Source organism: Phyllostomus discolor, chromosome 6, assembly GCF_004126475.2.
Source record: "Phyllostomus discolor isolate MPI-MPIP mPhyDis1 chromosome 6, mPhyDis1.pri.v3, whole genome shotgun sequence".
Taxonomy (NCBI): Eukaryota; Metazoa; Chordata; class Mammalia; order Chiroptera; family Phyllostomidae; genus Phyllostomus; species Phyllostomus discolor.
Genome location: NC_040908.2, coordinates 14,463,556 through 14,491,094, shown reverse-complemented (window position 1 = coordinate 14,491,094; position 27,539 = coordinate 14,463,556). Strand labels below are relative to the sequence as shown.

The window sequence follows — 27,539 nt, the reverse complement described above, 5'->3', positions numbered from 1 at the left end:
GACTAGAACGTGAGAATTGGTCGTCATCGGCGTTTAGATAACACATTAGTTTGCAGGGTTGCCATAACAAAGCACCACACACTGGGTATCTTAAACAACAGAAGTTTATTATCTTACAATTCTGGGTACTAGAAGTCCAAGATCAAAGTGGCAGCAGGGCTGGTTCCTCCTGAGAGCTGTGAGGAAGAATCTGTCCCATGCCTCCCCACTAGTTTCTGATGCTTTGCTGGCAACCTCTGGCCTTCCTGGTCATGCAGAAACGTCACCACAATCTCTGTCTGCATCTGTACATACTGTTCTGTGTGTGTGTGTGTGTGTGTGTTTGTCCACAGTTTTATATGGATACCAGTCACATTAAATTAGGAACCCACCCTACTCTGGTAGGACGTCACAGTTACTAATTACATCTGCAGTGACTCTACTTCCACAGATTACATTCTGAGGTAGTAGGGCTTAGGACTCAAATACATACATTTTGAGGATACAATTCAACCCATAATACAGAGCGATGGCGGTGACATGAACAGATGAACACAAGGACAGATGGAGAGTGAGGAAACCGCCCAGAGGAATTCTGAAGCATGAAAAAAACTAAGAAGAAATGACTACAGAGAGAGAGATGGTGCTGATGAAACCAATGAAGACTGGGATCCAAGGAGGTAGTGTCCATCAGTGTCCACCCAGGGGAGAGGACAGGATGACCTTGGTGAGAGCAGGGGTGGATGCTGATGGGAAGCAGCTGCTGGAGAGGCAGAAGATGAAGATTCCAGAGAGATAAGAAGTCATTTATCCAAAGAACTAAATCCTGCCCTGGCAGGGTAGCTCAGGTGGTTAGAGCATCGTCCCGACACACCAAGGTTTCTGTGGCCCAGGGCACGTGCAGGAATCAACCGGTGAATGCATGGATGAGTGAACAACAAAATGACATCTCTCTCTCTCTCTTAATTCCTCTCTGTCTCTAAAATCCATCAAAAAAGAAGAAGAACTAAGCCCTTGGGCCAGTGGATGAGGATGCAGTCTGGAGCCTTGGGGCGGGGACCGACACTGTGACAAGAGCAGGACACTCCATTTTGACCGCAGAGCTGCAGCCACACTCTGCAGCACTCCGTGCCGGCCAACGACTGCCGCCATCGCCCTCAAGATACTCTCCCCAGACCAACCCCCTCCGTGTTTCATACGGAGCCGCTTCCCAACGACGTGCACGGTCACAGCCACACAGTGACACTGCCACTGGAAAGCAGCAGGCACCGCTGTCACTTGAGTATCTCAAACAACTCAGCAAGAGTTCACCCAGAAACAAACACAGCCTAACACACATGACACCGACATCCTCCGGCACCGTCACTCACAGTCAGTCACGCATCGGCCATACTCTTTCAAGCCCACACTGTCACACTGGTCACACAGTCACATAAAATACCGCCTACTCTGTCACAAGCTCCCCAAGCACACAGCCACAGGCACCATCGCACCCGCACACATTAACAGTAAGTTGCATTCTGTTTTGTCCCTGCAGGAGCGGCACCCACAGCACCGCCGCCGCGAAACAAACACGCTTGTGATCCACGCAGCCTCACCATCTGCCTCTTTGTCTCGCTGTCTATCTAGTTGTCAGCCTCTCTCTCTGCCTCTCTCTCTCTGTCTCTCTCTCTGTCTCTCTCTCTCTCTCTCACACACACACACACACACACACACTCACACTCACTTTCGGGGGACCCAGCGGAGGAAGACTGGTAGAGGCTGCGGAGGCCGGGTTCCGGGGTTCGGCGGGTCAGGGCGGGGCGGCTGCCCTGCCCTCGAGCTGGCGCCCAGGACTCTGCCCGGGCCAGGGCGGCGGCTGCGGCCCGGAGGGCGACGTGGAGCGGCCACGTGGAGCTGCCCAGGGGCGGGCAGGGCGGCGAGGAGCTTGGCGCACAGCCCCGAGCGACGCCGAAGCCGCCCCCAGCCGGAGCCTCCCCGCGCCGCCGCAGGTGGGTCGGAGCCCCTGCCCGGGTCGGCGGGCTGCGGGCGCCGGCCGGGGACCCCCACCCCAGCCGGCGGGGGCGGCCCCCTGGCCTCTCGGTCTGGATGCTGCGGGCGCAGCCCGGCTGCATCCGCGCGGCCGCCGCGGAGGCCCTCGCCTCCCGGGAGAGCAGGGGGAGGAGGGAGCGGGAAGCCTGGCGACCCCCGCCCCCCCCACCCCGGGCGTGCCGATGAGGTTTCGCGGTGATCCAGGCGCTTTCCCTCCGGTTGTCCCCGCTGTCGCCCTGGCAGCGCCGGGGAGAGGGGCGCTGGCGGGAGTCTCAGCCGCATTTGACAGATGAAGAAAAGGGGACGGGGAGGCGGAGGCTGTCACCCTGCTGGAAGCGGCAGGATGGAGCCCGCTCCCAGGCGTGGGACCCTGTGGCTGCCACCGCCACTGCGGGTTTTCTTGGGCTGGGGCTGGGGGGCTGGGGGTGGGAGTGGAGGCTGGGGGTGCCGGGTGGGGGGAGCGGGGAGGGGGGACTGGGGCTGGGGCTGGGGGATGGGAGGCGGTGCTGGGAGGCACCAGAGAGATAAGTAAAGGGAGAAGATTCAGTCCCGAATAACTTCCTGACGGACTTAGCCAGCAGAGGAACGGACGCCCCGTGAGGTGCTAGGCTCGCGTCCTGCAAAGTCAAGCGGAGGCTAAGGCATCCCCCACAGGGATGGCGCGGAGGGAGCTTTTGCGCTGGGTGGGAAGTTATGCGAGATGCAAGGCCCCTGCCACATCCTGGAGCCTCTGAGCCGCTCACGGAGCATCCGCTGGCCGCCAGCCATTTAACCTGCGTTACCCGCGGCATCCTCCCCACGCCCCTGGCAGGCAGAGGCAGCTCTGTGGCCTTTTGTGGCTGACTTGGAAGTCAGGCGGCATCATTTCATCTACTCAATAGAAGTGGGTCGTTAAGTCCAGCTCGTGCACGAGGAAAGGCGCATTAGCCTTGAGCTTTTGCGGGGCAGTGTGGAAGAATTCGTAGACCTGCTTTTCGAACGGCTCAGCTGGCTTCTCGAGTGAGTAGTTTGGTGAGATGTGATGGGTGCTTCCCCTCTGTGCCTGAACTGCTACCACAAGAGGTATTCTTTGTTCTCTGTGAGAAGACAGCTGCTAGCGGATGACATGTGAAGCCTGAGGAATGGGTTTTGACAGCCCGGCGAGATTGAAATTACTCCAGAGCCTCCTGTTGGCCTAGGTCCCGGCAGCAAACAGATGGGGAGGAGAAAGCAAATGCAATTTTCAGGTGGGGAGACCAGGGCTGGTGGGTCTGTGTGCAGTCACTGCAGACAGTCAGGAAAACTTCCAGAAGGAAAAAGGCCAGGCATTGTGCTCTAAACACCTTGTCTCTGGAACCTGACCACAGCCCCCGCCCCCCGCCCCCCCATCATGAGAGGTTACACGTGGAGAACCTGAAACACAGGAGTCACAGCTGGTGAGTTGCAGAGCCTGGATCTGAAGCCAGACAGCCTGAGGTCGGGGCCCAGACTCTGGGCCCATGCCACCTATTCCTTAGCGCTTTGTGTTTCTCTGTCTTCCTCTTAATCATTGTTTAACATTTGTGTATTCCCCTGTTTGTGCAATTGCAAGCTTTAAGGAAAAAAGTAATTCTACTTTATATTAATTTATAAGATTGTGCCTCGCATATAGCAGGCGCTTAACAAATAAGAGAGAAATGAATACCATTTATTGTCATTCTACAAACTTATATTTACACTTTCCTTCCCTACGAATGTTCGCCCTCCTGGTCTTTGCCACCAAAGGTCTTAACTTCTGCTGGCACCTCCCATGGTGTCCTCTGTGGCATCCAGGTCCATGGGCCATGCCGTTTGGCATTCTCCTTCTGGCCCGCTGGCCCTCTCAGTCATTATGTGCCCCTCCTTCCATCTTGGAGCCTGGAACCCTCAGCTGACCCCTGCACACCCACCCCTCAAACCAGTAGCACCAAATACAAAGAACTGAGTGAGGTAGCCATTCACCTAGCCCTTCCTTCAGCCACTGCTTCCTGACCGCACAGGTGCTCTGTGGGCGGGACCCTCTCTGTAATCTTCCTGGATCGGGCACATGTATGCAGTTCTTGGACTTCCACCTGGCCTCCTTGGGGTTTTTATGGAGATTCTGTCTTCAGGCCCCGGCTGAGGCCCAGGTGCTGGTGAGCTCCTCCCGGCTGAGAACCCAGGTAGCCCGGAGCCCTAGCTGCATTCCCTCCTGTCCTCTATCATTTGTCTCCTTATGGTATCTTTCATGATATGGAAGTTTAACTTTTAAAAAAGATTTATTTATTTACTCGTTAGAGAGAGGGGAAGGGAGAGAGAAACAGAGGGAGAAAATATAAATGTATGAGAGATACATTGATTGGTTGCCTCTCACACACCCCCAATTGGGGTACCTAGGCTGCAACCTAGGCATGTGCCCTGACTGGGAATTGAACCTGTAACTTTTTGGTTTGCAGGCCAGTGCTCAATCCACTGAGCCACACCCAGAAGTTCAAACTTTTGACATGCTCAAATCTGTCCATTTAGCCTTTAAAACTTACGAGTTTGAAAATCTTACCATGTTTAGTGGCTCCGTCACATAACATGATTTGCTTAGCCAGTGCCTAAGTGTTCCCCCCAGTTGTTTTCATTTCTCTGATGAATTAATAGCATAGCTGTAAGTACTCTTATACCTAACTTCCTTCCCATTCACATTCTTCTTTATGTGATTCCCAGGATGATATTGTTGGATCAGTTTCACAGCAATTAATACACTTTTGCAGATTGCTCTCTAGAAACAGTTAAGGTTTATAATTCCTCACACAATATATGTTAATATTTACTGGTTCTTTAATTTCTTTAATAATTATCAGACTAAAAAATTGCTATTTTTTGCATCAGTTTTGCTTTTAGGTTTTTCTAGGAAATTGACTGTATCTGCTAAGTTTTCAAATTTCTTCTTTCTGTAGTCATGTTCCCATTTTCATTCCTAATTTTTTTTCTTTTTTCTCCCCCCTTTATTCCCCTCTGCCCTGCATACCCCCTCCCACCTGCATTCCCCCACTTCCGTTCATGTCCATGGGTCACACACACAAGTTCTTTGGCCTCTACATTTCTTATACTATTCTTAACCTGTCTATTTTCTACCTACCATTTATGCTTCTTATTCTCTCTACCTTTTCCCCTCTCTCCCCCTTCCAGTCCCTGATGATATCCCTCCATGTGATGTCCATTTCTGTGATTCTGTTCCTGTTCTAGTTGTTTGCTTAGTTTGTTTTTGTTTTAGGTTCAGTTGTTAGTAACTGTGAGCTTGTTGTCATTCCACTGTTCATATCTTTGATCTTCTTTTACTTAGAAGAAGATCTTCTTTTAACATTTCATATAAGGGCTTGGTGATGATGAATTCCTTTAACTTGACCTTATCTGGGAAGCACTTTTTCTGCCCTTCCATTCTAAATGATAGCTTTGCTGGATAGAGTAATCTTGGATGTAGGTCCTTGCCTTTGATGACTTGGAATACTTCTTTCCAGCCCCTTCTTGCCTGCAAGGTTTCTTTTGAAAAATCAACTGACAGTCTTATGGACACTCCTCTGTAGGTAACTCTTTCCTTTCTTCTTGTTGCTTTTAAGATTCTCTTCTTATCTTTAATCTTGAGTAATGCAATTAGGATGTGCCTTGGTGTGTTCCTTCTTGAATCCAACTTCTTTGGGACTCTCTGAGCTTCCTGGACTTCCTGGAAGTTTATTTTCTTTGCCAGGTTGGGGAAGTTCTCCTTCATTATTTTTTCAAATAAGTTTTCAATTTCTTGCTCTTCCTCTTCTCTTTCTGGAACCCCTATGATTTGGATGTTGGAATGTTTAAAGTTGTCCTGGAGGTTCCTAATCCTCTCCTCATTTTTTTTTGAATTCTTGTTTCTTCATTCTGTTCTGGCTGAATGTTTATTTCTTCCTTCTGCTCCAAACTGTTAATTTGAGTCCCGGTTTCCTTCCTGACACTGTTGGTTCCCTGTACATTTTCCTTTATCTCACCTTTCAGAGCCTTTATTTTTTCCTCTAATTTGCTACCATATTCAACCAATTCTGTGAGCATCCTGATTACCAGTGTTGTGAACTGTGCATCTGATAGGTTGGCTATCGTTTTGTCGCTTAGTTGTATTTTTTCTGGAGCTTTGATCTGTTCTTTCATTTGGGCCTTTTTTTTTTTTGGTCTCAGCTTGCTTGTTATGTAGTAAGGGGTGGAGCCTTAGGTATTCACCAGGGCGGGCCAACCCCTAATATTGTTTATTGTGCCTTTTTACTTTGTTCTTAATGAAAATTGTCAGAACTTTGTCTCTGTTATTAGTCCTTATAAAGAAACACCATTGTTTGGCTTTGTTGCTCCTCTCTATTGTATTTTTCATTTCTGCTTTTATTATTTCCTTTCTTTTAATTTTTTAAAATGTATCCTGTTTTACCAGCTTCTTGAGTTGGAAGCTTAACTCATGAGCTTTAGCTTTTCTTCTACTGTAAACTTTTAAGGCAATCCATTTTCCCTCTAGTACTGCTCTAGCCATGTGTCTTGTTTTGATGCACACTTCCCAATATTATCTGATTCTAAGTAGATAACAAGTTCCATTATCTTCTTTGATCCATATGGAAGTGTGCCTTTTAAATGTCTCTCTATATAAGATTTTTCACACCATTCTTGTTGATTTCTAGTGTAATTGCACTTTAGGTATATAACATACTGTGAGCCTGATTCTTTGATATTCATTGACCCATACGCTGGCATCCTACTTGTAGGTTTTTATAAATATTCCACGTGTTGAGAAGACCATGCATCTGCTAAGTGATTGAAGTGGGATTCTCTATTTGTCCATTAGCTCAGGGTTATTGAATGTTTTATTCAATCTTCTACATTCGTACTAATTTTGAGTTGGCTTATTTACTGAATGAAATACGTTAAACTCTCCCACCATACTGGCTGATTAGATTTTTCTCCTTGTAGTTATGCCGGGTTTTCTTTTTAAAGACTTTATTTTTCCTTAGGGAAGTTTTAGGTTCACACGCAACTGAGAGGCAGGTACAGTGACTTCTCGTTTCAGCCCGTACCCACACACGCATAACTTCCTCATTACCATCGTCCCTGCCCGCCACGTGGGACATGAGGACCTAGTGAACCTATCTCGATCATAATCCTCCAAAGTCCGTACTCTACCTTCATGTGCACTTTCGGTGTTGTTTGTGCTGTGGGTTTGGACAAATGCGTAATGATGTACTCATCATTATAGTTTCACACAGAATCTTTTCACAGCCCTAAAAATCTGTATCCCGCCTATTCATCCCTTCCACCCCCAATCCCTAGCAACCACTGATCTTTTCACTGTCTCCACAGTGTTGCCTTTTTCCAAATGTCATATAGTTAGAATCATACAGAGTATAGCCTTTTCAGATTGGCTTCTTCACTTAGTTATATGCATTTAAGGTCCCTCCATGTCTTTTCTTGGCTTGATAGGTCATTTCTTTTCAGTACCGAATGATATTCTGTTGCCTGGATGGACCAGTTTATTTATCCATCCACTTATTCATCCGTTGAAGGACATCTTGGTTGCTTCCAGGTTGTGGTAATTATGAATAAAGCTGCTATAAATATCTGTATGTGGGTTTTTGTGTGGGCATAAGTTTTCAGCTCCTTTGGGTAAATACCAAGGAGCACAATTGCTGGGTTATACAGTAAGAATATGTTTAGTTTTGAATGAAACTGCCTAAGTGGCTTCCAAAGTGGCTGTATCGTTTTGCATTCCCACCAGCAACGAGGGAGAGTTCCTGGTTTCCCACGTCCTGGATAGCAACTGGTGTCCTCCGTGTCCTGGATTTTGGCCATTCTAATAGGTGTACAGTCTTATACCAGATTCTTTGAGGTGTTATTAGGTATATACAAGTTCAGAATTATATCTTCCTAGGGGATTAAACTTTTGTGCATTTTGTAATGAAACTCTTTTATCTATATAACACTTTTTTTCTTAAATTCTAGTCTAATGATGTCATTAAAGCTACACCAGCTTTCTGTCTACTGTTGCTTTATGTATATATCCCTCTTCCTTTTTCTTTTTGCTTTCAACCTATCTGAGTCTTTATTTTTTAGGTTCATCTCTTAAAAATTTCATATAACTATTTTGTTTTATATATATTTTGGTGATCTTTATTTCTTAACTAATGAGTTTATACAATTTATATTTATTATGATTACTGATATATTTGAATCTACTTACCACATTATTTTATGCTTTCTATTTGTCTTCCTTTTTATTTTATTTTTTTAGTTTCTTTTTTCTCTTTTCCTGACTTCCACTGCATTTATTTTTTTTAATTTAAAAAAAGATTTTGTTTATTTTTAGAGAGAGTAGAAGGGAGGAGAAAGAGAGGGAGAGAAATATCAACTATGGTTGCCTCTCATGTGCCCCATACCAGACCTGGCCTGCAACCCAGGCATGTGCCCTGACTGGGAATCGAACTGGCGACCATTTGGTTTGCAAGACAGCACTCAATCCACTGAGCTACACCAGCCAGGGTGAATTGATTTTAAAAAATCCATTCATTTTATTCTATGCTGGTTTGAGGTCATGTATTCAATTTCTATTTTTTTAGTGATTATCCTTAAAATGTTCACATGTTTATTTAACAAAGTTGATCCATATGTCTATTCTCTTCCCAAACAACCATTGTCACCTTATATCTTATTGTAGTCTAGTACACTAGTGCAATGCACCTTTTCTGCCTCATGTATTGACATAATTATCATAGTTTGGGACCCTAACAGGATCATTTTTCTTTTTCCTGAAATAGATCCTTTAGAATTTTTTCTAAGAATTCATAATGAGAATTTTATTTTTAAAAAACTTTTATTGCATTTTTCCCATTACCATTTAGTCCCCTTATACCAACCCACCCCCAGAATTTTTTTAATGAAAGAATGTTGGTGGTAAGTCCTCTAATTTATTTAAAATTATTTTTGTTCCACCCAATTTCTCAAAGATAATTTTGCTGAGAATAGCATTCTAGAATGGCAATTCCCCTGCCCCTCCCCCAACAAATTGAAACACTGTAGTACTACTGCTATACCGGCATCACTGCCACTGTTGAAAAATCAGCTGTCAGTCCCCCTCTTTAGGTGACTTGTCTTTTCTGACTGCTTTTCTGACTGCATCTCTTTTTCTTTGTGTTCTCTGATTTCACAAAAGCTCTAGGTATGTGTTTCTGTTTATTTAATTTGCCTGGGACTGTTGGGCTTCCTGGACTGGAGTATCAGTGTTTTTCCAACATACTGGGAAAATCTCAACTGTTATTTCTTCAAGTACTGCTTCTATACAATTCTCTCTATCATCTCCTCCATCCTCCATGCCACTTAAACTTTAAAATATATTTTGTATGTCTTTAACTCAGTGGACTTGTGGAGGTTCAGAACTAGGTACTTCTGTGGTATGCGGATTGTTTTGTGCTAAAGGCAACTTCAGCTGCAGCTCAAGAGAAACTTCTGCCCTCCCTTGATGACCTGGAAGGATTTGAATTAGGGACCTTGCTAGCAATGGGAGAGTTTCAGAGATAACCTCTTTTGACCTATCTACTGGGCAGGACAAACTTCCGATTACTAAACACCTGCTCTTCTTGTCCTGCAAGGACCCTTTGAAACCCCAACGTGTATTACCTCCTCCCTAGCTCAGAATTCCTATATGCCTGCTCTCCCTTTCTCTCTCTGAACCTCCCTTGTGTGGGGGGGTCTCTGACTGTCTCATGTATGTGAAGTTCCCATACATATGTATACATATATATATTTTAAAGATATTTATTTATTTATTTTTAGAGAGGGGGAAAGGAGGAAGAAAGTAAGGGAGAAAAACATGGATATGTGAGAGAGAGAGAGAGTTGCCTCTTTCATGCCCCCAACTGGGGCTTGGCTCCCAACCCAGAGGTATGCCCTGCCTGGGATTTGAACCTGGGACCTTTTGCTTCACAGGCCAGTGCTCAATCCATGGAGTGACACCAGCCAGGGCTCCATATATTAAGTGTGGTTATTTTCTCTTGCTAGTCTGACTCATGTCTGTTTGATTATTAGACCAGCCAGAAGAACTAGAGAGGAGAGGAAATTTTGTTCCTCCCCCACAGACTGTGTTCTGGATAATATATTCACATCTATTTTCCATTTTGTTAATTCTCACATCATCTGTTTAACCACTCATTGCATTTTTTAAATCAATCTTTCCTTTATATTTGTATAAGTTATATTTGGTTCATCTTCAAATCTACTGGTTGTTCTTATGCTTTTATTCTTTTCTCATAGTTTAAAGCTTCTCTTTAATTTCTTAAAACATATTAAATATTCTTTATATTCTGTGTGTGATGATTACAATATCTTTAGTCTTTGCAAGTCTGGTTTTGCCTGCTCTTGTTTAGCTGGCTCTTATTCACAGTGTCTTATTTCCTTGTATACTTATGACTTTTGGCTGTGAATTCATGCTCCTTGAAACTTCCCCTGTGGAACTTCTTTGAGCCCTGGATTGGAGTTGTGTTGTCTCAGACAAGGTGCACATTTTTTTCTGTCCATCAACCGGGGGTGCTATCAACCAGGTACCACTTCAAAATAAATGACCTGCTCTAGGTTCTTGAACCACAGAGGCAGCGCTAACTTGGCCCCAAACCCACATTAGAGCAGGCTTATTACACATTCTCTGGGAACATATTTTTCTCCTTTCTACCCAGCTCCAAAGTCAAACAAAATAAGCATGACTCTGTGATGCCCTTCTTCAGAGTAAATTTACTTTCTGTTCACCCTTAGGTGAAATCTGAGCCGTTTGAATCCCAGCTTTACGTGGGTAACCTCCTACTGGTCTCCTCCCGTTGCTTGGGTCCAGGCCTTCTCTCTGGTCTCCTCTATCGCACAAAGCACCCAAACTGGTAGCTCCAGGTTCACTGGGGTTTGGTTTGCTGGATACTCTTGAGGCAAAAGCCTACTTCCAGCTGACTTTTCCTTGGGATTACTGGTCTCACTGTGCTTCTGTACTGAAAATTTCTTGTTTTCTTGCCAGCTCATTGCATTTGAAAAGATACTTTCTATTTTTATCCAGCTCAGGAGTTTACTTGCACTGGGACATTTACTAGCATTCTCCCAGACATGGAGGCCTGCCTGTTTTTCTAGTCCCCTCTTTTACTAAAGAGTGTCCACTGTGGTGGGACCTCTGGGGGTCCCCAGTTACTATGGAGATCTCAGTTCCAGCAGCCTCCCTGGGATGCACCCAAGACCTGGTCTCCTCCCCTGGGCGCTACAACTAACGCACACGGACCTAGGCTGCCAGCCGATGTTTGTGAACCCCTTTGGGGCAGCTGTGGCTTCAGCACCCGTTTAGCCTCTGGGGACCGTGCACACTCGGGGTATCCTTTGGGGTCAGCATATGCATAGAAAACTGCAAACAGTTTCTGGGACTCTCGGAAGCTTCACCTTCGTGGGGACTTCCGTGTTTTGCTGCTGCGTCCTCAGGGCAGCTCTGCTGGCACAGTGACGGCCAGGTTCCCACACGTGTCTTGCCGTCAGCCAGATGCTCACTGCTCTTCCGCATCTCTCGGGAGGCTGATGCGCACCCTCGCAGTGGCTCTGAAAGTTGTCAGGGTCACGGAACTCTTTCAGACTCTGCCAACAGCTATGGGCCTTTCTCCAGGAAAATCCAGTGCCAGCCGCTATAGGGCGCCGTGTCAGAGGGCTCCTCGTCCTCTGCCCAGCCCAGGCACCCGGTGATTTGTCTACCTAGAGGTGGGCCCCTAGAGGGGTCTCAGGCCTCAGCTTTGCTGGGCGCCTGCTCCCTCAGGATGTCACATGGTGTGTACACAGCCCGGGACTAAGCAGAAAGCCTCACGCTCTGTGGTTTTGACCGAGCCTCTCTCTGTTTGGCTGTTTTCATATAATCAAGTGACTGTGTTGCCAGTGGGCCTACACAGGGTAGGCCTAAGGGGAAGTTTTTGTTTTTTCCTTCGAATTGGCATCTGATTTCCTGTTTGCACTTGGTAAATAGCAGTTCCTGGGCCGCTGCTGGCTTGACCCTGGTTTATTGTGTTTTCAAGCCCCTACCTGAGTTTAGACCTATTTCAAGGAGTCTGAGACTCCTTTGATTTGTTCTTTGGTGATATTTTAATAAATGCTAACTAACAAGATGCCTGTCTGTTTAAGTCTTGGTCTTCTTGTGACTCTCTGCGCTTCCAATTTGGCCTTTTTCTTGACCTCTCTGAGATAGCTTCTGTCTGTAAAAGCAGTGGACCGACCTGGATCAGATGTACATTTGTAACTGGCCCCCCTGTGAGCACCTCGGCAGGGGGGGATGCAGGGCAAGAAGAACGGGGTGCAGGGAGGGGCTCCAGCCACAGCACCACTTCCGCCAGAGCAGGCCTCTGTGCATGTCCCACACTGGGTCTGGAGTAAAATTCATTTTGAGCAGAGCTCCATGGGGATCACGGACGTCCCTTGTTCTGCCGCCTGGGCTGCAGGTGGAGGCAGGGAGAGATGTTCCTTGTGTGACCCACTGGTCCCCACTCTGTGGCAGACACCCCCACCCCCCAACTCCCTAACTCTGCTCCTAGGAAACATGTTACCCGCTCCAGTCCCAGGGAAGATGCTGCCTCTGACGATGAGGATGTTCGTGCTGCTGCTGCTGCCCCTGAGTCGGGCCGCTCCCAAGGATGGAACCACGAGGTAACGGGGTCCAGAGGTCCGGGCCATGGGTGGGGGGCAAGGAGCTTTTGGAGAGTCCCAAGCTGTGGTGGGCCCCTCTGGGGGGCAGGCTGGGGTGTACGCTCCCTAACCTCTGTAACCCTTCCCACCGCCCTCCACCTCTCTGCCTTGAGCCTGTTCGAGTGCCCCACACAAAGTGGGCACGCAGTGCGTGTTTGCCGGATTCATTTGGAGCTCAGGAGCTCCAGGGCGGTGTGAAGCTCAGGGGAGAAGCTGTGGGCCGGGAAGGGGCTGCAGTCCTCTTATGGAGACCTGAGTGTGGGAGCTCCGAAGAAAGAGAGGTCGTTAGCATGTCATCTCCACTTTCTTCGACTGTTTTTCTTGTACCTGTGCAGTGTGCATGCTGGGCGGGGTGGGGGGCAGACGCGGGACAGCAAGGGCTGGCAGCAGTGACCGAAGCTGCTGCAGCAGCTTTGCCAGCTCTGCTGCCCTCATGGGTCTGGGCTGACTTGGGTGGATGGGTAGCCTCGCTCAGAACTGAGAGCCAGTCTGGGGCTTTAGAGACTGACCAGGAGACCCCTAGCAGCCTGAAACTCCGAAACCAACACGCATGCCCTCAGCCTGGGGGACCAAGGAGTCCAGTTCGTGTCGTGGTGTCAGTCGGCTCCCTACCAAAGTGGGCTGTGCCACTGAGCTTGGCCAGACACTCGCCCCTTGGGCCCAGTGTCAGAGAACTGTTGCCCCTCACTGCGCTGTCTTCTTGGGTCTCCAACTTGTATCGCTAGGTGCGGCCTCATCCGGTCCCTGTCCGACCGGATGTTTTACGGAGCTTTTCCCTTCCCACTCAGTTAGGAGTCTGCAGACACCGCGTCTGAGGGAGGAAGGCTCTGCTTCTGAGGACAGCAGAAGGGCCTCCTCCCCCAGGGTATGGGAGAGAGAACTCTGCCAGGACTTTGGGGGTGGAAAGCCAGTCTGCTGGGCCCTCAGGGAGGCTCTTGGTGAGCCTGGTCCTCCCCCCTCCTCCAGGCTGGACTCCGAGGTGCAGCAGCAGCCCCTACCCAACCCCTTCCAGCCAGGCCAGGAGCAACTCCGGTGAGTAGCCTGGGCCGGGGGCCTGTGGGTGAGGCTGGAGGCGGTGGACCGGCCTCTCGTGGGCTGACTGGCCGCTTCCCATCAGACTCCTACAGAGCTACCTGAAGGGGCTGAAGAGGATGGAAGAGGACCCAGAGCACATGACCCGGGAGCAGGGTGAGGGCTGGGCTGAGGGGCCTGGTGGACGGGCGGCTCAGGGCGGCCAGAGCTGGGGCTGACGCCTCTGCCTCCGCCACCTGTCGCTCTGCCGCCTCTTCTGACCTGGCTTCTTCCCCTTAGTCCTGCTCTACCTCCTTGCCCTCCACGACTACGACCAGAGCAGACAGCTGGACGGCCTGGAGCTCTTGTCCATGTTGACAGCAGCTCTGGCCCCTGGAGCCCCTGACTCTCCTGCCACCAACCCGGTAAGCCCTGCTGGATGGGACCCTCCCCCTCCTCCCTGGAGGAGAGCAGCGCCCTGGGGCTCTGGTCCTTTTCATCATGACTCATGTGGTGAATCCCCAGGAATGCTCAAAGCCTGCAGGACTTGGGTGGGGGCGAGGGGGCATTGGGAGGGTCAGGGCTCCGGGAGACCCCTCCGGGCACTGTGGACCCCATAGCCACAGGGCACTCCCACAGGTGATCCTGATGGTGGACGAGGTACTGGAGACTCAGGACCTGAACGGGGACGGGCTCCTGACACCTGCGGAGCTCATCAACTTTCCGGGAGAGGCCCCGAGACACTTGGAGCCACAAGACGTGGGCAGACAGTCCCTGTTGGCTAAAAGCCCGTCAAGACAAGAAGCACAGGAAGCCCTGGATCTCAGAGAAGCAGCTGGGGGACAGGTGGAGGCCAGAAAGGAGTCCTCGGAGCCTGTACAGGAGGCTGGAGGAGAAGCCGCAGGCCCTGGAGGGGAGGCTGGGGGACAGGCAGAGGCCCTGGACACCGGAAAGGAAGCAGAAGGGCTTCTGGGAAAAACGCCGGAGTCTCAGAACATCCCAGGGGAGTTTGAGGTTCACGCTATACAACTGGAGAATGATGAGATATGAACCCTGAGGATCCAGGCTTGTGCCCCTAGAAGTCTCAGCACCGGAACATAAGCTCCAAAGGGTGGGGTGTGTGTGTTGGGACAAGGACCACCTCTGTGCCCCCTTCCTGGCCCCATTAGGTGGCAGGTCTTTCTGTGCAGCTCATGGAGACCCTAAGTTGAGGACTCAATAAAGGAATGAAAAAACTCACCCCCCCTGGGCCATCTGTCTACTGGTCCAGCCCGGCCTCTCTGGGAGCAGGGATTCAGCTTTCCCAGCGTCCCCAGCGTCCCCAGCTGGTGCAGAGACACAGCAGAGGAGAGCTCCAGGCCGCAGCCAGCTGCAGACAACCCCAGAAGAGAGCTCAGCCTCTCCCTGTCTCCCTGGGGCCCAAGCACACCTGTGCCCCCCTCACCTGGTGTCCAGACACCCAGTGTCCCCTGCAGCTCAACGCAGCTCTTCCCCATCACCCTGTATCTCCCCCACCCCATAATACTGACAATATCCACCGCTGGTCAACAACCTAGTACACGCCAGCATCACACTGGGCATCCTGTATACTGTGGGATTTTAGCCTCTCGGCAGTTCCACGAGCAGATAGAATTAGCTCCGTTGGACAGATGACGACATCGAGGAAGCCTGAGTGCAATAATGCCCCCAAGATGACACAGCTAATTAGGAGGCAGATCTGAGTTCAGTTCTGTCTGCGGCCTCGCACACCCTGCTCCAGCTCCGCCACCGCGTCAGCCCTGGTCTCCCCCGGGGACAGCAACATCTGCATCCTGGGTCACATCTGCGGCTGAGGCACTGCCTTAACTACCAGGCGGCTCCCAGGGCGGAGTTCCCAGGCTTTGGAGCGGTCACTGGGAAGCTATTTTTGGACGGCACAGGCCCCACCAAACCACAGAGTAGGCCCTCTGCCTGCTGGCCTGTCAAGCTGTCAGCCCGAGCCACTCCTGGGGCCACGAAACTGGAGTCTTGGGACAGCTCGGGGGCCCAGAGGGGCTTTTCTCATGATCTGTGGTTGTTTGGAAGGTTCCCGGGGGTCCAAAGAGTTTAGCGTCCTCCCTGGCCAGGATGGCTCTCTGTTACCGTGGATGCCTGAACTGGGCCCCCACCACGGGCACAGCTGGTGGCAAGCCTGGGGCATTCCTGCTGCTCTGGCCTGGGCAGCCCCTCCTTTGGGCCTGAGTGGGGACGTGGGTGGGGGGAATGGAAAAAAGTGGGGGCAGGGGCTGTAGCATCCAAGCCCCCAGAAGCCCGGCCAGAGCAGTTTGGACGCCGAGGAGACGCAGACTGCCAGAAGGAAGCAGGCTCCGGGGAATCAGGTTTATTGGCTCTGTGGCCCTGCAGCGTGAGACACCAGGACGCAGGCGGAGCCCTCCTCTGCCCCCGATCTGCCCGGGAGCAGGGCTGCCCGGCTGCCAGGCTGGATGGAGGGGAGGCGGCACTGGCAGTCGCTGACGGAGGCCCCCACGGGGGTGTGCGCGGTGCCTCCCGCCGTGGGGCACTCACACGATGCCGTCGAAGCCCTGCAGGCCACACTTCTTGCCGGCCACCTGGCAGCCGAACCTCAGCGCCTCTTGCATGCTCTTTCCTGGGGGGAGGGAGGGAGGAAGGGAGGGACGAGTAGCTGCCTCAGCCTGGCCTTCTGCACAGGGCCAGGCCCCGCCCGGTGCCTCCTGCTGGGGTACTCACCCTTCGACAGGCTGAAGATGACCGCGGCATTGAAGGTGTCGCCGGCCCCCAGAGTGTCCACCACCCGGGGCGGCGGGAAAGCGTCCGAGTGGAGCAGCTGTCCATCGGGGCCCAGGGCGTCGGCGCCCTCCTCAGCCCAGGCACAGATCAGCACAGCCCTGCGGGACCCTCCGCTCAGCTGCGTGCGGGCCCCCTGGGCCCTGGGCTCACGCCCCCTCCCCAGGGCAGACCGGAGCCCGGGCTGGCTCGGTTCCCACAGCTTTTCTTCCTGGAGTTCCCCAGCTCACCCTCTCCTCACACGGCTGTACAAGCCCCTCAGGGCCTCCACCGCTGACCGGAACCCCAAGTGCTTGGCTATGTCTTTGCTGACAAACACCTGAGGGCAGTGGAAGAGAGGCTGACGGTCACCCAGCTCCAGTCCCGGCCCAGTCACTCCCCGGCAGCAGCCCAGCATCGCCCCCCACCCGCCACGATAACCCTACTCCTCCAACAGGGCCCCCCCACCCCCACCCCCAAGACAGTATTCCACCGCCTCACAGAGACACGTTTTCATCCTTGCTCACGGTCTGCCAGAATTCAGCCCTGTCCACCGGGACACACGCCCCGGTCTGTCTGTCCTACGATCAACGAATTTCCTTCCTACCCAAAACCCAAAGCGAGCCTTGAGCGCCATCTTGGGGTGACATCTAGCATTTCGGCCAAGTGAAACTGCCTGCCCTCGGGAGCATTTCTGCTTTTGTTTCGTTTGTTTTCCTCTCACAACTCTGCCCTCTAGGCCTGGCTTCTTCATCGAACAGTCAAAGGGGTAGGGGCTCAGAAGCTCCCTCAACACTTGCCACACAGTAGGGCCATCCGAGACAGTGTTGTTAAGAAATACTTCTGCCCAGGCCCCACCCCTGCCACACAGCAGGCATCCACATCTTTTATCCCACAACCCAGGCTGCGGGCCAACCAGCTTCCGCTGAGTGCCGCTGAGCTTGTCAACCAGATTCCATCTAGACCCTGCTCTGCTCAAATCACCTTGTGCAAGACCCCTTCCTATCCTCCCTCACCTGCTAGTGGCTCCCACACCCTGTCACTCACCCCAGAGTCAAAGGACGCCTGGGAGAACAGTCCTATCCTCTCATTGGACAGAGAAAAAGACTGAGGAGGCCCAGGGAGGAGATGCATCCACAAAGGATTGCCCTGTCCAAGCCATTTGGCTACCTACCCTCATACCTACCCACTCACTGGGGCAGAGAAATTCTCCTTGGCCACGGCCGATGGCTGCACCGGAGCCCAAAGCGGGGAACAGCCTCTTTTCTTTGTCCCCTTGCTGCTAACACCACCAAGCCCTGAGTAGCTAGCCATCCAGGAGGGGCAGGCAAGACAAGGGAATGTTCAGGCTCCTTCTAAGAACCAGATTCGCTGCATGTGGCCAGGAGAAGATGCTCACCACGTCTCCATAGCCAAACAGCTGGAACAGCTCCTCTCGGGGCTTCTCCACCTCCACGGACACCCGGATCTTCTGCCCCGGAGGCTGCCGGGCATTGTGCTGGTCTATCCGCTGCAGCATCTTCACCTGCTCCGAAGCGTTCCGGCCCTGGGCAGGGCGGGGACGCTCAGGACCAGGTGCGAAGGGCCCAGCTGGTCCAGCTCCTTCTTCCCTCCCTGCTGAAACTCTGGGTGAGGGGGGCACGGGGGGGGGGACGGTGGAGGCTGGGCTGGAACCCCATCCTCGATCTCAAAATTCTAGAACTATCATGGACCTTAGCGGCCTTCCCATTTCACAGATGATAGATGAGGAGACTAAAGAATAAAACAGAGATTTTCCTGCCCATAATAAGTCAAACGACAGGGCTAGGATTACAACTCAGGACTTCTTGGGATTTTCTCCCTCCTGGACTCCAAAGCTTCTCTGGCAATGGAGATTCTAGTTCCCTGTATTTGGGAGCTGGGTCGGGCCTTCCCCTTCCTGCCTCCCAGAGGCCAGGCCTCCCGCAGCCAGGCCCCTGCCAGCGTGCAGGGCCCGGGCGCAGGGCAGCCTGTGACGCAGGAAGCACGGGACTTCGCCTGAGTCAGCATCCTGCTTCTGGTGCTGCCTCCTGCTGTGTGACTTGAGTAAGTCACCCAACCTTTGTGGGCCTTAGTTTCCTACCTAAAAACATAGAGTAGGAGGATGGAAAGGGGACGAGGAGGGTCATATTTATTGATCACTAAGGCACTTCATGGTTCAAAGAAACCAAGAAGGGGGCAAAACACGAGGAGGGGCTGGCAGGCTGAGCCCTTCGAAGCGCAGGGAAGGGCTTGCCTCAATGTGGATCCACTTGAACCGAGTCAGATCGACTTTCTCAAAGTCCAGAGCAGAGACATCTGGCAGGTTCCTAAGTCACAAGACAGAAAGGACAAAGAATGGCATGGTGAGGATGGCCAGGACCGGGGTCCGCAACAGGCTGCTGGGGCCCTTACGCCCAGCCCTGACAAGCACAGCAGGAAGCTGGATCTACAGCACCGGCTTCTGAGGCTCAGCTCCGGACCCACTCTGTCCCTACTCACAACTACTCCTCGCCCCACTTGGTGCCATCCAGACGGGGAACCGGAGGCAGTCTGCTCGCACGCCCCTTCTGGTGTTTGGGGCTGTGATGTTCTCTAAGGGCAAACAGTACCTGCCTGTTGAGGAGCCAGTTTTGTGTGCCTTGGAGACCATGCTTCCCAGAATGCCCTAAGAACACTGAGGACTACAATTCCCAGAATTCCAATTGCCAGCAGCACACTTGGCTGCCAGCGGTGCCCCAGGAAACTACTAAGGCCAGGGCTACTCTGCCTGGAGCTCCATCCGGTTCCACTCACGTCTGGCACCACAGCAGTGAGTTCGGCAGCTGTGTGGTGCAACCATGAGGTTAAGCTTAGCGCTTGAGGATGAGTTTAATTTGGCTAAATTATGGGAGGACACCCCACAAGGGTCCACCTTGACCCTCCTTGGCCAGAGACCTACACACAGCCGATGTCCTCTCTGTATTGCAGAGCTGAATCCTTCTTAACCAGCTGTGTGACCTGGGCCTTTCCGAGGCTGCTTCCCCATCGGTCAACGGGGCCCAGACCCCCAGCCTCGCAGGCCCCCTGCGGGTGGTTGGAGGGATGCGATGCCTGCGGCTGTCCCTGCATTGAGGCCGGCTCTCCTCGGAGAGCCCCTGCAGCTCTCTGCCTCCCGTCCTGTGAACACACATGCTGCGTCCTTGATGGACGTCGCTACAGGCTGTTGCTTAATGGGCAGATGACCAGGGCTGCCCGATGGGCATCTGTCACCAGCGTGTGTGCCCACTCACTCGCTCGTGGGGACACACAGAGCTTAGGGACTGCGGGGCGAGAACCCTGTCCTGGGAGGACGGCCCCTCCCCTGACCGAGTGGTCGTGCTGGGCAGTCCTGATGGCCTGAACCGCAGGGTGGCTGAGCTGGGGCCACTCAGCCCCAACACAGCACCTGACAGATACCTGGTTCTCAGTAAGCTACACCCCTGAGACTCTTCAAGAGGGAGTCCGGGGGAGATGAGGAGAATCTGAGCCCCCAGGGCCTCCCCCCAGTACCTTGGGCCCTAAAGGGATCCCCTCCCTGTCGTTTGGCACTTCCCTGGATGGCCCTAATCTGCTGACCCCGTGCCCCCTCATCAGTGGCTGCAGGTGGGGTGTGGTGTGTGGTCCAGCTGCATTCCGCTGGGAACTCGGCAGGGCCTCATCTTTTCTGAACCCCAAACCCCAGCTCCTTGGTGCCAGGCTGCAGGCTGACCCTGGAAGTCCCACTGGGTCCCCGCCAGGGCAGAGGATGGTTTGAATCACATCTCCCACCCTTCTGTCCTCAGAACAATGTCCCCACACCCAGCCCGGGCTGCTGATTGACGAATTATGGAGGAATCACACCATAAATTATGTTTTGTGCAGGCACGCCTGCCCATCCTCGGTGCTGACCAAGGCCAAGTTGCCAGGCAGAGCGAAGCCCTTCCCGTCCCCACCCCCTCCTCCCCCTAATTGAAAACAATTCAGAAATCACTGAGCAGTTGCGCATACGGACAATTTCTGGTACAGAGAGAGGCCACAGAGGGTGGGCAACTGGGATGCCCGTGGTGGCAAGTGAGGGAACTGATTGGTGGGTGTGGCGGGGTGAGGCCAGGGGGCCTTACGTGTCATACAGCACAATGGTACGGGAGCCACTGGAGTTGTTGACGATGCAGCAAGAGCATGGGGTCTCTCCCCTGCTCTGCCAGGCCACCTGAGACACGTCCACACCCCGCTGCCTGAAGTCAGCCACCAGGAAACTTGGGGTGGAGCCCGAGCCAAGGGAAGGGCAAGGAGACACAAATTAGAGCCTACAAACGGCCTGAACCTTCCACGGGGTGGGGAGGGATGCCGGAGCGTGTGGGTGCTGAGCACCCCTCTTCCAAGAGGAGGTCCTGTTCTGGAAATGCAGTGACGGCGGCGGCAGCTGGCGAGGCGCAGACAGGTGTACAAACCTGTAGGCGTGCAGGATGGTGCGGCTGCCGCTGGCCTCGTTGACGATGACCGTGGAGATGGGCACGGAGCCTGTGGCCTGAACGACCGTGTGGCGTAGGTCCACGGAGTAGCGGCGGAAGTCATCCAGGACAAAACTGCCGGGCAGAGTAACCCGGGGGGAGGTGCAGTTGACAAGGTTTGGGGGCTGGAAGGTAGCTGGCAGGGCCACGAGGGACCCAGGCTGCAAGCAGAGGGGGCCGGGAGGGAACTAGGAATCACCAGCTGTCACAGGCTGTGCGAGGAGGAGGGAGAGGCAGGAATGGATAGGCGGAGCTCAGCGAGAAATGCACCAAGGGGCAGTGTCTTCGGTCCTGAGTAGAGGCAAACTCCAACCCTGACACTGCCCTTCACTTTGACTCAAGCTGGGACGGATGTGCTTACACTCAGACAGCTGCCGGGGCAGACCTGGGGCCTACGGCCCGCGCCCTCTTTGACACAGCAGGGGAGGGGACCGTGGCCTGTTTCATGCAAAGCCCCGGCGGAATTAACAATTACCAAGGTGATACTTTGCCCACCAGCTGCCCTCTGCACACCCACCCCCGGGGCACTCTGCTCTCTGAAGTCCCTTCCAGCCCTACAGTGAGTCCTCTCACTCCCCACCTGCCGGCCGGGAGGCGGTGCTGCCTTGGTGTGCCCGCTCACTGCCCTCTCCCCTGCACCAAGGCGAACCCTTCCGGTCAGTGAACGGGCTCCCGGTGCCTGATGCCCCTCCGTGTGGGCCTGAAGACTGCACCAGCAGGTGGACAAGGAGGCCAGCGCTACCCTTCCGGGCCGTCTCTGGAAGGTCAGTGTCCCGTGCCCAAGACCTGGCATCACGCTGGCCAGCCACCATCCCAGCTTTTCTCACTGTGGCGGACCCCACTGATGGCAACGCCAAAGCTGGGCAATGCAGATTTGTGCAAAGGTGAAGACAATCACTCTGGGAGGATGGAAGGCAACAGGAAGGGGAGACCAAATGTGAGACGGAACGACTCCATGAAGGAAGCCGCGGGAGCTGAGCAGGGCCGGCGAGGACAGGACACCGTGGGCATCCCTCAGCCATGGGGTTACCAGGAGGTGGAGCCAACTCAACAGCCCGTGACAGACACGAAGTCAGGACACTGGTCCCTGTCTTACACCCTGAGGGCCCTTTAAATAGTAGCTTTCCCGCAGCATAGAAAACATGGTTGGTTTACCAAATAACTTTGTGTACCCACAGAGCCCGGCACATGGCAGGTGCTCATTAAATGTTTGTTGAGCACACAGGACAGTTTGGAATGGCCCAGCCATCGGCATGACTGCTGCAGAAGGGCGGGTCCACCTCCCTAAGTAAGGACCAGTCTCGCCTCCAGCTGGGAGGGAAGGCAGCTGCTGGAGAGGGTTAATAAGCGACCAGCTGTTGGCCCCAGGTCCCTGCACAGACGGGCTCTCGCCCCAGTGTGCTTCCTGCCAGTTCCTCAGGGAAGGGAACCTGGCCGCGGCCGAGGGGGCTGGGTGCTCGCAGCAGTCCCCCCTAAAGCAGGGTTCAAAGGGCTGTGCTTCACAGGCCAGCAACCTGGAACCTGCCCCGGTGCCCACAGTGGGCAAAGTGTGGGTCTGATAAGCGCTCGCTGAGTCAGCAGTGCCAGAGGTCAAAGAACCCCTGGGTGCCTGCCGCAGCCATCATGAACGGCACGTGGGCCCCTTTCGGGCTGCAGCCTCCCAGCCGTGAGCTGGGAGGCATGGGTCTAGGCCCAGCTCCAGCACGTGGTTCCAAGGTGCCCCCGGCCAGGGTGCTCTTGCTGCTTCAGGGAATAGTGGGGACATGAGCACTGGCCCTGCCCCCTCCCCTGGGAGAGAGACTGTGAGCCTGGACCTTCGGACCATGGCTGCCGGACACCCTTGAGGGAGGACGGGTACATGTCCCTAACTGCCTCTGCCTCAAGCACAGCCGGGATGAGGGAGTTAAGAAGGGCAAAGTCGCATCCACCGAGGCCTGTTGGAAGCAAAGAAGGGGAAGGTGGGGGAGCTGAAGCAGGCTCCAGAGGGTGGCCAAGGAGCCAGGCTGTGGAAATGAAACCTTTCGCAGGAGCAGCGTTAACTTCTGAGGAGCGGGCAGGCCACACCAGGGAGGCTCAGGAATGCTGGAGCTCCACTTCGTCCCCTCCCACCCACGTCTGGCGGCCACAGCCATTTCTTACAGCCCACCCACCCAGGGTTAAGACTGCCTTTCCCCCCCTCCCTGAGGGCAGCCCTCCCCTGCCCCCTCTTCAACTCACTCAGCAGCGTAGCCGGGGGCCAGCGAGCCCATGAAGGCGCAGGGAGCCCCGAGCAGGGAGAGGACGGTGCAGGAGTTGGATGCGTTGCCCCCGCGCTGCCACCTCTGGGACAAGCACCTGTAAGACACAAGGGGGGTCCCTGCAGCTCCAGCAGGCTCGTCCTGGGGTGAGCACGGCTGGCCACGGTGCCCTGGGGAGGGCCCGCAGAATGTGAGCGCTAAGAGAACCCCCCCAGAGGGCATCCAGGCCAGTCTTCTCGTTTCCAGATGGGCCGCCAAGGCCAGCCAGGGCTGTCTCCCCAGCCCGGGCTAAATTCAAGTTCACAGCAATGAATTTCTATCTCCCACCTATTCTTGTGACATCAGGAAACCACTCAATCAGGTTCATTACAATTTGGGGGTTTCGGTCCCTGTGGGTTAGCGCCTCCTCAGTGTCAATGGCCCACCTTCCCCAGGTGGAGCCGCTGCGTCTTTGGCCTCCTCTTGAGAGCTGGATAATGCCAGGTGCCAGTTTCCAAAGGTATCAAATCTACTACCCGCTCCTGTCTCAGGACAGTTGCTTTGATAATAACTCAGCGTAAACTGAATAAGAGAGGTGAACATGGACTTTGTGATCATGCAAGCAGAGGGGAGCTAAATATTGCCATGTCAAAAGCTGAAAAGCCCTGGCTGGAGTGGCTCAGTGGATTGAGCATCAGCCTTCGAACCAAAGCGTTGCCAGTTCAATTCCCAGTCAGGGCACAATAGGGGGTGCATGAGTGGCAACCACACATTGATGTTTCTCTCCCTCTCTTTCTCCCTCCCTTCCCCTCTCTCTAAAAATAAAGAAATAAAATCTTTTTCTTTTAAGTTGAAAAGATTATTGGGTGAAGATCCATTTTTCCTCCACCTTTTTCATTTATTTGTTTCCTTTTTTTCAACTTTATTGAAATACAGTTGACATATATAGCGTTTTGTAAGTTGGAGAAGCACAATGTGATTTTGATATATGTACATGTTACGAAATGATTCCCACAATAAGGTTAACTGACACTTCCATCACCTCACATCACCTTTTCTCCTCCCTCTTTGCTGCAAGTCTAACAAGAGGAAAACAACTCAAAGTACATCTGTTTGGCTTCATGTCATCTTCAACAACAACAACGAGAACTTAAGCGTACAAAGTCAAACCACTTCAGTGATTTCTCCTTTGCGCTCCAATAACACTGCGAGGGAAACAGTGCAGGCTGCTATTTCTCTTCTCCCAGCTCCAAAACAACAACAACAACAACTGTGGCAGGTTATAATAAGAGGAACGAGTACCAAAGAATCACTCCTTAAGGGAAATAAGCGCATCAGAATTTTTGGACAAAGATGTACTTGTACACAAAACCCTGAGCTTCCTTTCCGCCTTGGGAAAAGGGAACCACCATTGTTTTAGAAAGAAAGGTACCAATTTGTAAAGGGTCAAACGTCTCTCACGCTACGAGCTTTGGAGAAATTCTCACTCGGAAAAGAGAGAAGAGCCTAGGGGGGTCTGCCTTGCTCGAAGTCACCCCGCAGTTAATGACAAAGCTGGTGTCGGAACCCAGGTTCCCGGCTCCCACGCCACTGCAACGCAGGATGGGGTTTCAGAGAACGAGTACATACTTTTACTCTGTGGAAACCCCTCACAGTCACACCGATACCCAACTCGATGTGCAGAAAGGCTCTGCTGAACACGAAGGTGCTTTCTGGAAGGCTCTTCTCGGCCTGGTCCCTGGGAGGCAGGGCCATTCTTCAGGGGGCTGGCCCAGCACCTGGAGGCTGCTCCTGAGAGGCCCCAGCTGCCTGTGGAGCGCTGGCAGCTGGGACAGGTGGGGCTGAGATGGCCGAGAGGGACTGCACCCCCTCCCAGGCTTGCTCATCTGGGAGGCACGACAGCATCCAGGAGCTGGGCTGGGCGCAATGGGAGCACACGGGAGAGGCCCTCAGGACAGCCACGGTGCTCTGCAGAGGAGCAGAGTGGTGGGTCTGGGGGAGCGGGAGGCCCACCCTGAAGGGCAGGGGCACGGAGAACATGGGCAAGGTCTCTTCGGAGAGGCACCTCGCTGCGCCTGCCTTTGGAAGCAGCCCCAGGCAGGGTGGCAGCCCCCCCGCCCCATTCTAGCATTCTAGCCTCCACAGGGCTCCAGGTCTGGTTGAAAGAGGCACTCGGGTCTTCCTCAGGCCCACCACAGTCCTTGGGGGACCTGTGGCTCCGAGGTGTGCACTGCTGCCCTGAGAGCAAGCCTAGCTCCCCTCTGGGCACCCTGTCCTAGGGCCGTCTTCATCTCGGAGAGTGGGTGCACCCTGTGCCTCTCTCCCACTGCCCCTGCACCCCTGGCAAGAGGCTCTAACTTCTGGCAAACAAAGCAGTCCAAAGCAAAGGGTTGGCTCCACGAGACGGGCAGCAGCAACGGGAAAGGGAGCACGAGAGATAGCGGAGAGCTGGGACATGAGGTTCGGACTTAGGAGGCTTGGGCTCTGATCACTGCTCCGCCATGCACGGACCTCATGGCCTTACAGAAATCATTTAATTTCTCCACATCTTCCATATCTATAAAGAAAGGATCCGACTGGTCTTTACACACTTCCCACGGGCTGCCGTGAGGAAAGTGTGGTGACACGTGTGACGGTGCTGGGTGAGCACCGTCTGGTCTCGCCCCTCAGCCTCATGGCTGGGACTGCTGTCGCGTCTCGCTGAGCTCGGCCTTGAACTGGCCTTTCTCAGGTCTTGACCGAGACAACTGATAGCCGAGGAGCAACTCTTCGTATTCCAAACATTGGCCTTTCCCAAGAGAAAGCCCTGTACTTCGCCCACAGAAATGCTTTCCTGGGATTACAGCATAACGGCGTAGTTCTTATCAAGAGTAAATATAAGAACCAACAAATGACTCTCCAACTTCCACCAGACAACCGAGTTGGATGTTTTTTCTCCACTACATTGCCAACTGACTTGTGTAAAAAGGACTTCTGGTAAACTCCTTTCGGAATTTAGCACCAGGGAGAAGTCTGTGCTTGCACATGAACCAGCTCTGTCCACAACCCACAACTTCAGGGTCCGTCCTCCTGGTGTCTGTAAGCCCTGAGCTACAGTGAAGTTCAAATGCCATGGCTTTAAATCTTCTTGCCCATCTAACTAACAATACATACTTATTGTAAGCTGCCTCATTTTTTTTAAGGAAATAGATGAGGCATATAGGTGGCAAATAAATTAGAAGCAAATGCTAGTAAGAGGCAGGGGCATAGGTCTTGTTAGGAAACAAACACATCGGTCCTGCTCGTACTAGGTGCGTGTCCTTACATAAACCACTTCGTCTCTCAGAGTCTCTACTTGCTCATGGGTAAAATAGGGATAATCATGCCTGACCCAGTCCTGGGGGTGACATGGGAACTGGCGAACACAATGCTATCTGGAGCCTGGGTCTTATCACTAAAGGACTCCATTCTTTCCCCAGGTCCCAGACACAGGGCAAGGGGCACGGGCTCCCCAAGGATGGACTCACATGGCCCCAGCCCTGCAGTCTTGAACGCCAGGCACAAATTCGGGGCTGCCGCGGCCCTTGGGGTCTCTGGGGGGGCCCGGGCGCCCCTACCTGCTGTCCGAGTCCTCCTCCGGGTACTTGTCCACCACATTGATGATGTCCAGCACCACTAGCCCCACACATAGGATCTGCTTCTCTTCCATGAGGTCGCTCCCAGAACTTTCTGCCTGCTGGGCTGCAGGGATTGCTCCCGGACTCTGGCTCTTATCCTGCAAGATTGCGTTCCCGCGCCCCGAAGCCGCCCTGGCTCCTCCTCCGAGTCCCGAGCTCCTCCCCCAGGGAGCCTCCTGCAACGGCAGGGTGTGCAGTGGGTTGCGAAGAACGCAGTAGGGCCCTAACTCCCTACACCCACCGACCAAAGAGGGCCTGGAAGCGCAGGCCCGATGTCTTGGTTCCCCGGCCTCGCTTTAGCAGGTTGCGAGGCCCAGCAGTTGGTGACGCCTCCCACTTCTTGGCCTCAGTTTCGTTGTGTATCAAACGGACTCGGTGCTAATGCAAACCTGTCTAAAGCATTGCTAGGCAACCTCATGACCGCAAAAAAAAAATGGGCTGTAGACCCTTGCTCTGCCGTCTCCTGCATCACCGACTTCCGCTCTACCCCCTAGACCCTTGGGTTTGAGCTGTCCTCTTAACTGCGGCCTCTCGGAGTCGGCCGAAGCTTTGCAGCCTGCCCGCTCCCGAGGCACAGCCAGCCCCAGCCCGAGGCGGGAGGGGGCGGGGTGACAAGGTGAGCGGCGGTCACGTGACCAGAGACTGCGCTCAGCGCCCCCTGGCGAACA

The 27,539-nt window shown here is 53.3% G+C and overlaps 2 protein-coding genes across 6 annotated transcripts; one reads left to right on the top strand and one right to left on the bottom strand.

Annotated features, from left to right (window-relative positions):
• Positions 1-1,719: 1,719 nt before the first annotated feature.
• CGREF1 (cell growth regulator with EF-hand domain 1) lies at positions 1,720-14,967 on the top strand. Of its 2 annotated transcripts, XM_036027759.1 has the most exons (7): positions 1,720-1,970; positions 12,567-12,678; positions 13,684-13,749; positions 13,835-13,905; positions 14,029-14,153; positions 14,368-14,559; positions 14,590-14,967. In XM_036027759.1, the coding sequence occupies exons 2-7, from the start codon at positions 12,572-12,574 to the stop codon at positions 14,776-14,778; spliced, it is 750 nt and encodes a 249-aa protein (XP_035883652.1). In that variant the 5' UTR covers positions 1,720-1,970; positions 12,567-12,571; the 3' UTR covers positions 14,779-14,967. The 2 variants fall into 2 exon arrangements, with proteins under 2 accessions (XP_035883652.1, XP_028373341.1); XM_028517540.2 differs by having other exon boundaries at positions 1,721-1,970; positions 14,368-14,967.
• Positions 14,968-16,072: 1,105 nt separating this feature from the next.
• Positions 16,073-27,461, bottom strand: KHK (ketohexokinase). 4 transcript variants are annotated; one of them, XM_028517537.2, is made up of 9 exons: positions 26,812-27,461; positions 23,217-23,333; positions 20,940-21,074; positions 20,610-20,744; positions 18,746-18,818; positions 17,891-18,037; positions 16,743-16,831; positions 16,456-16,613; positions 16,073-16,354 (listed from the first exon to the last, which is right to left on the bottom strand). In XM_028517537.2, the coding sequence occupies exons 1-9, from the start codon at positions 26,901-26,903 to the stop codon at positions 16,269-16,271; spliced, it is 1,032 nt and encodes a 343-aa protein (XP_028373338.1). In that variant the 5' UTR covers positions 26,904-27,461; the 3' UTR covers positions 16,073-16,268. The 4 variants fall into 4 exon arrangements, with proteins under 4 accessions (XP_028373338.1, XP_028373339.1, XP_028373340.1 ...); XM_028517538.2 differs by lacking the exon at positions 20,610-20,744; XM_028517539.2 differs by lacking the exon at positions 20,940-21,074.
• Positions 27,462-27,539: the final 78 nt, after the last annotated feature.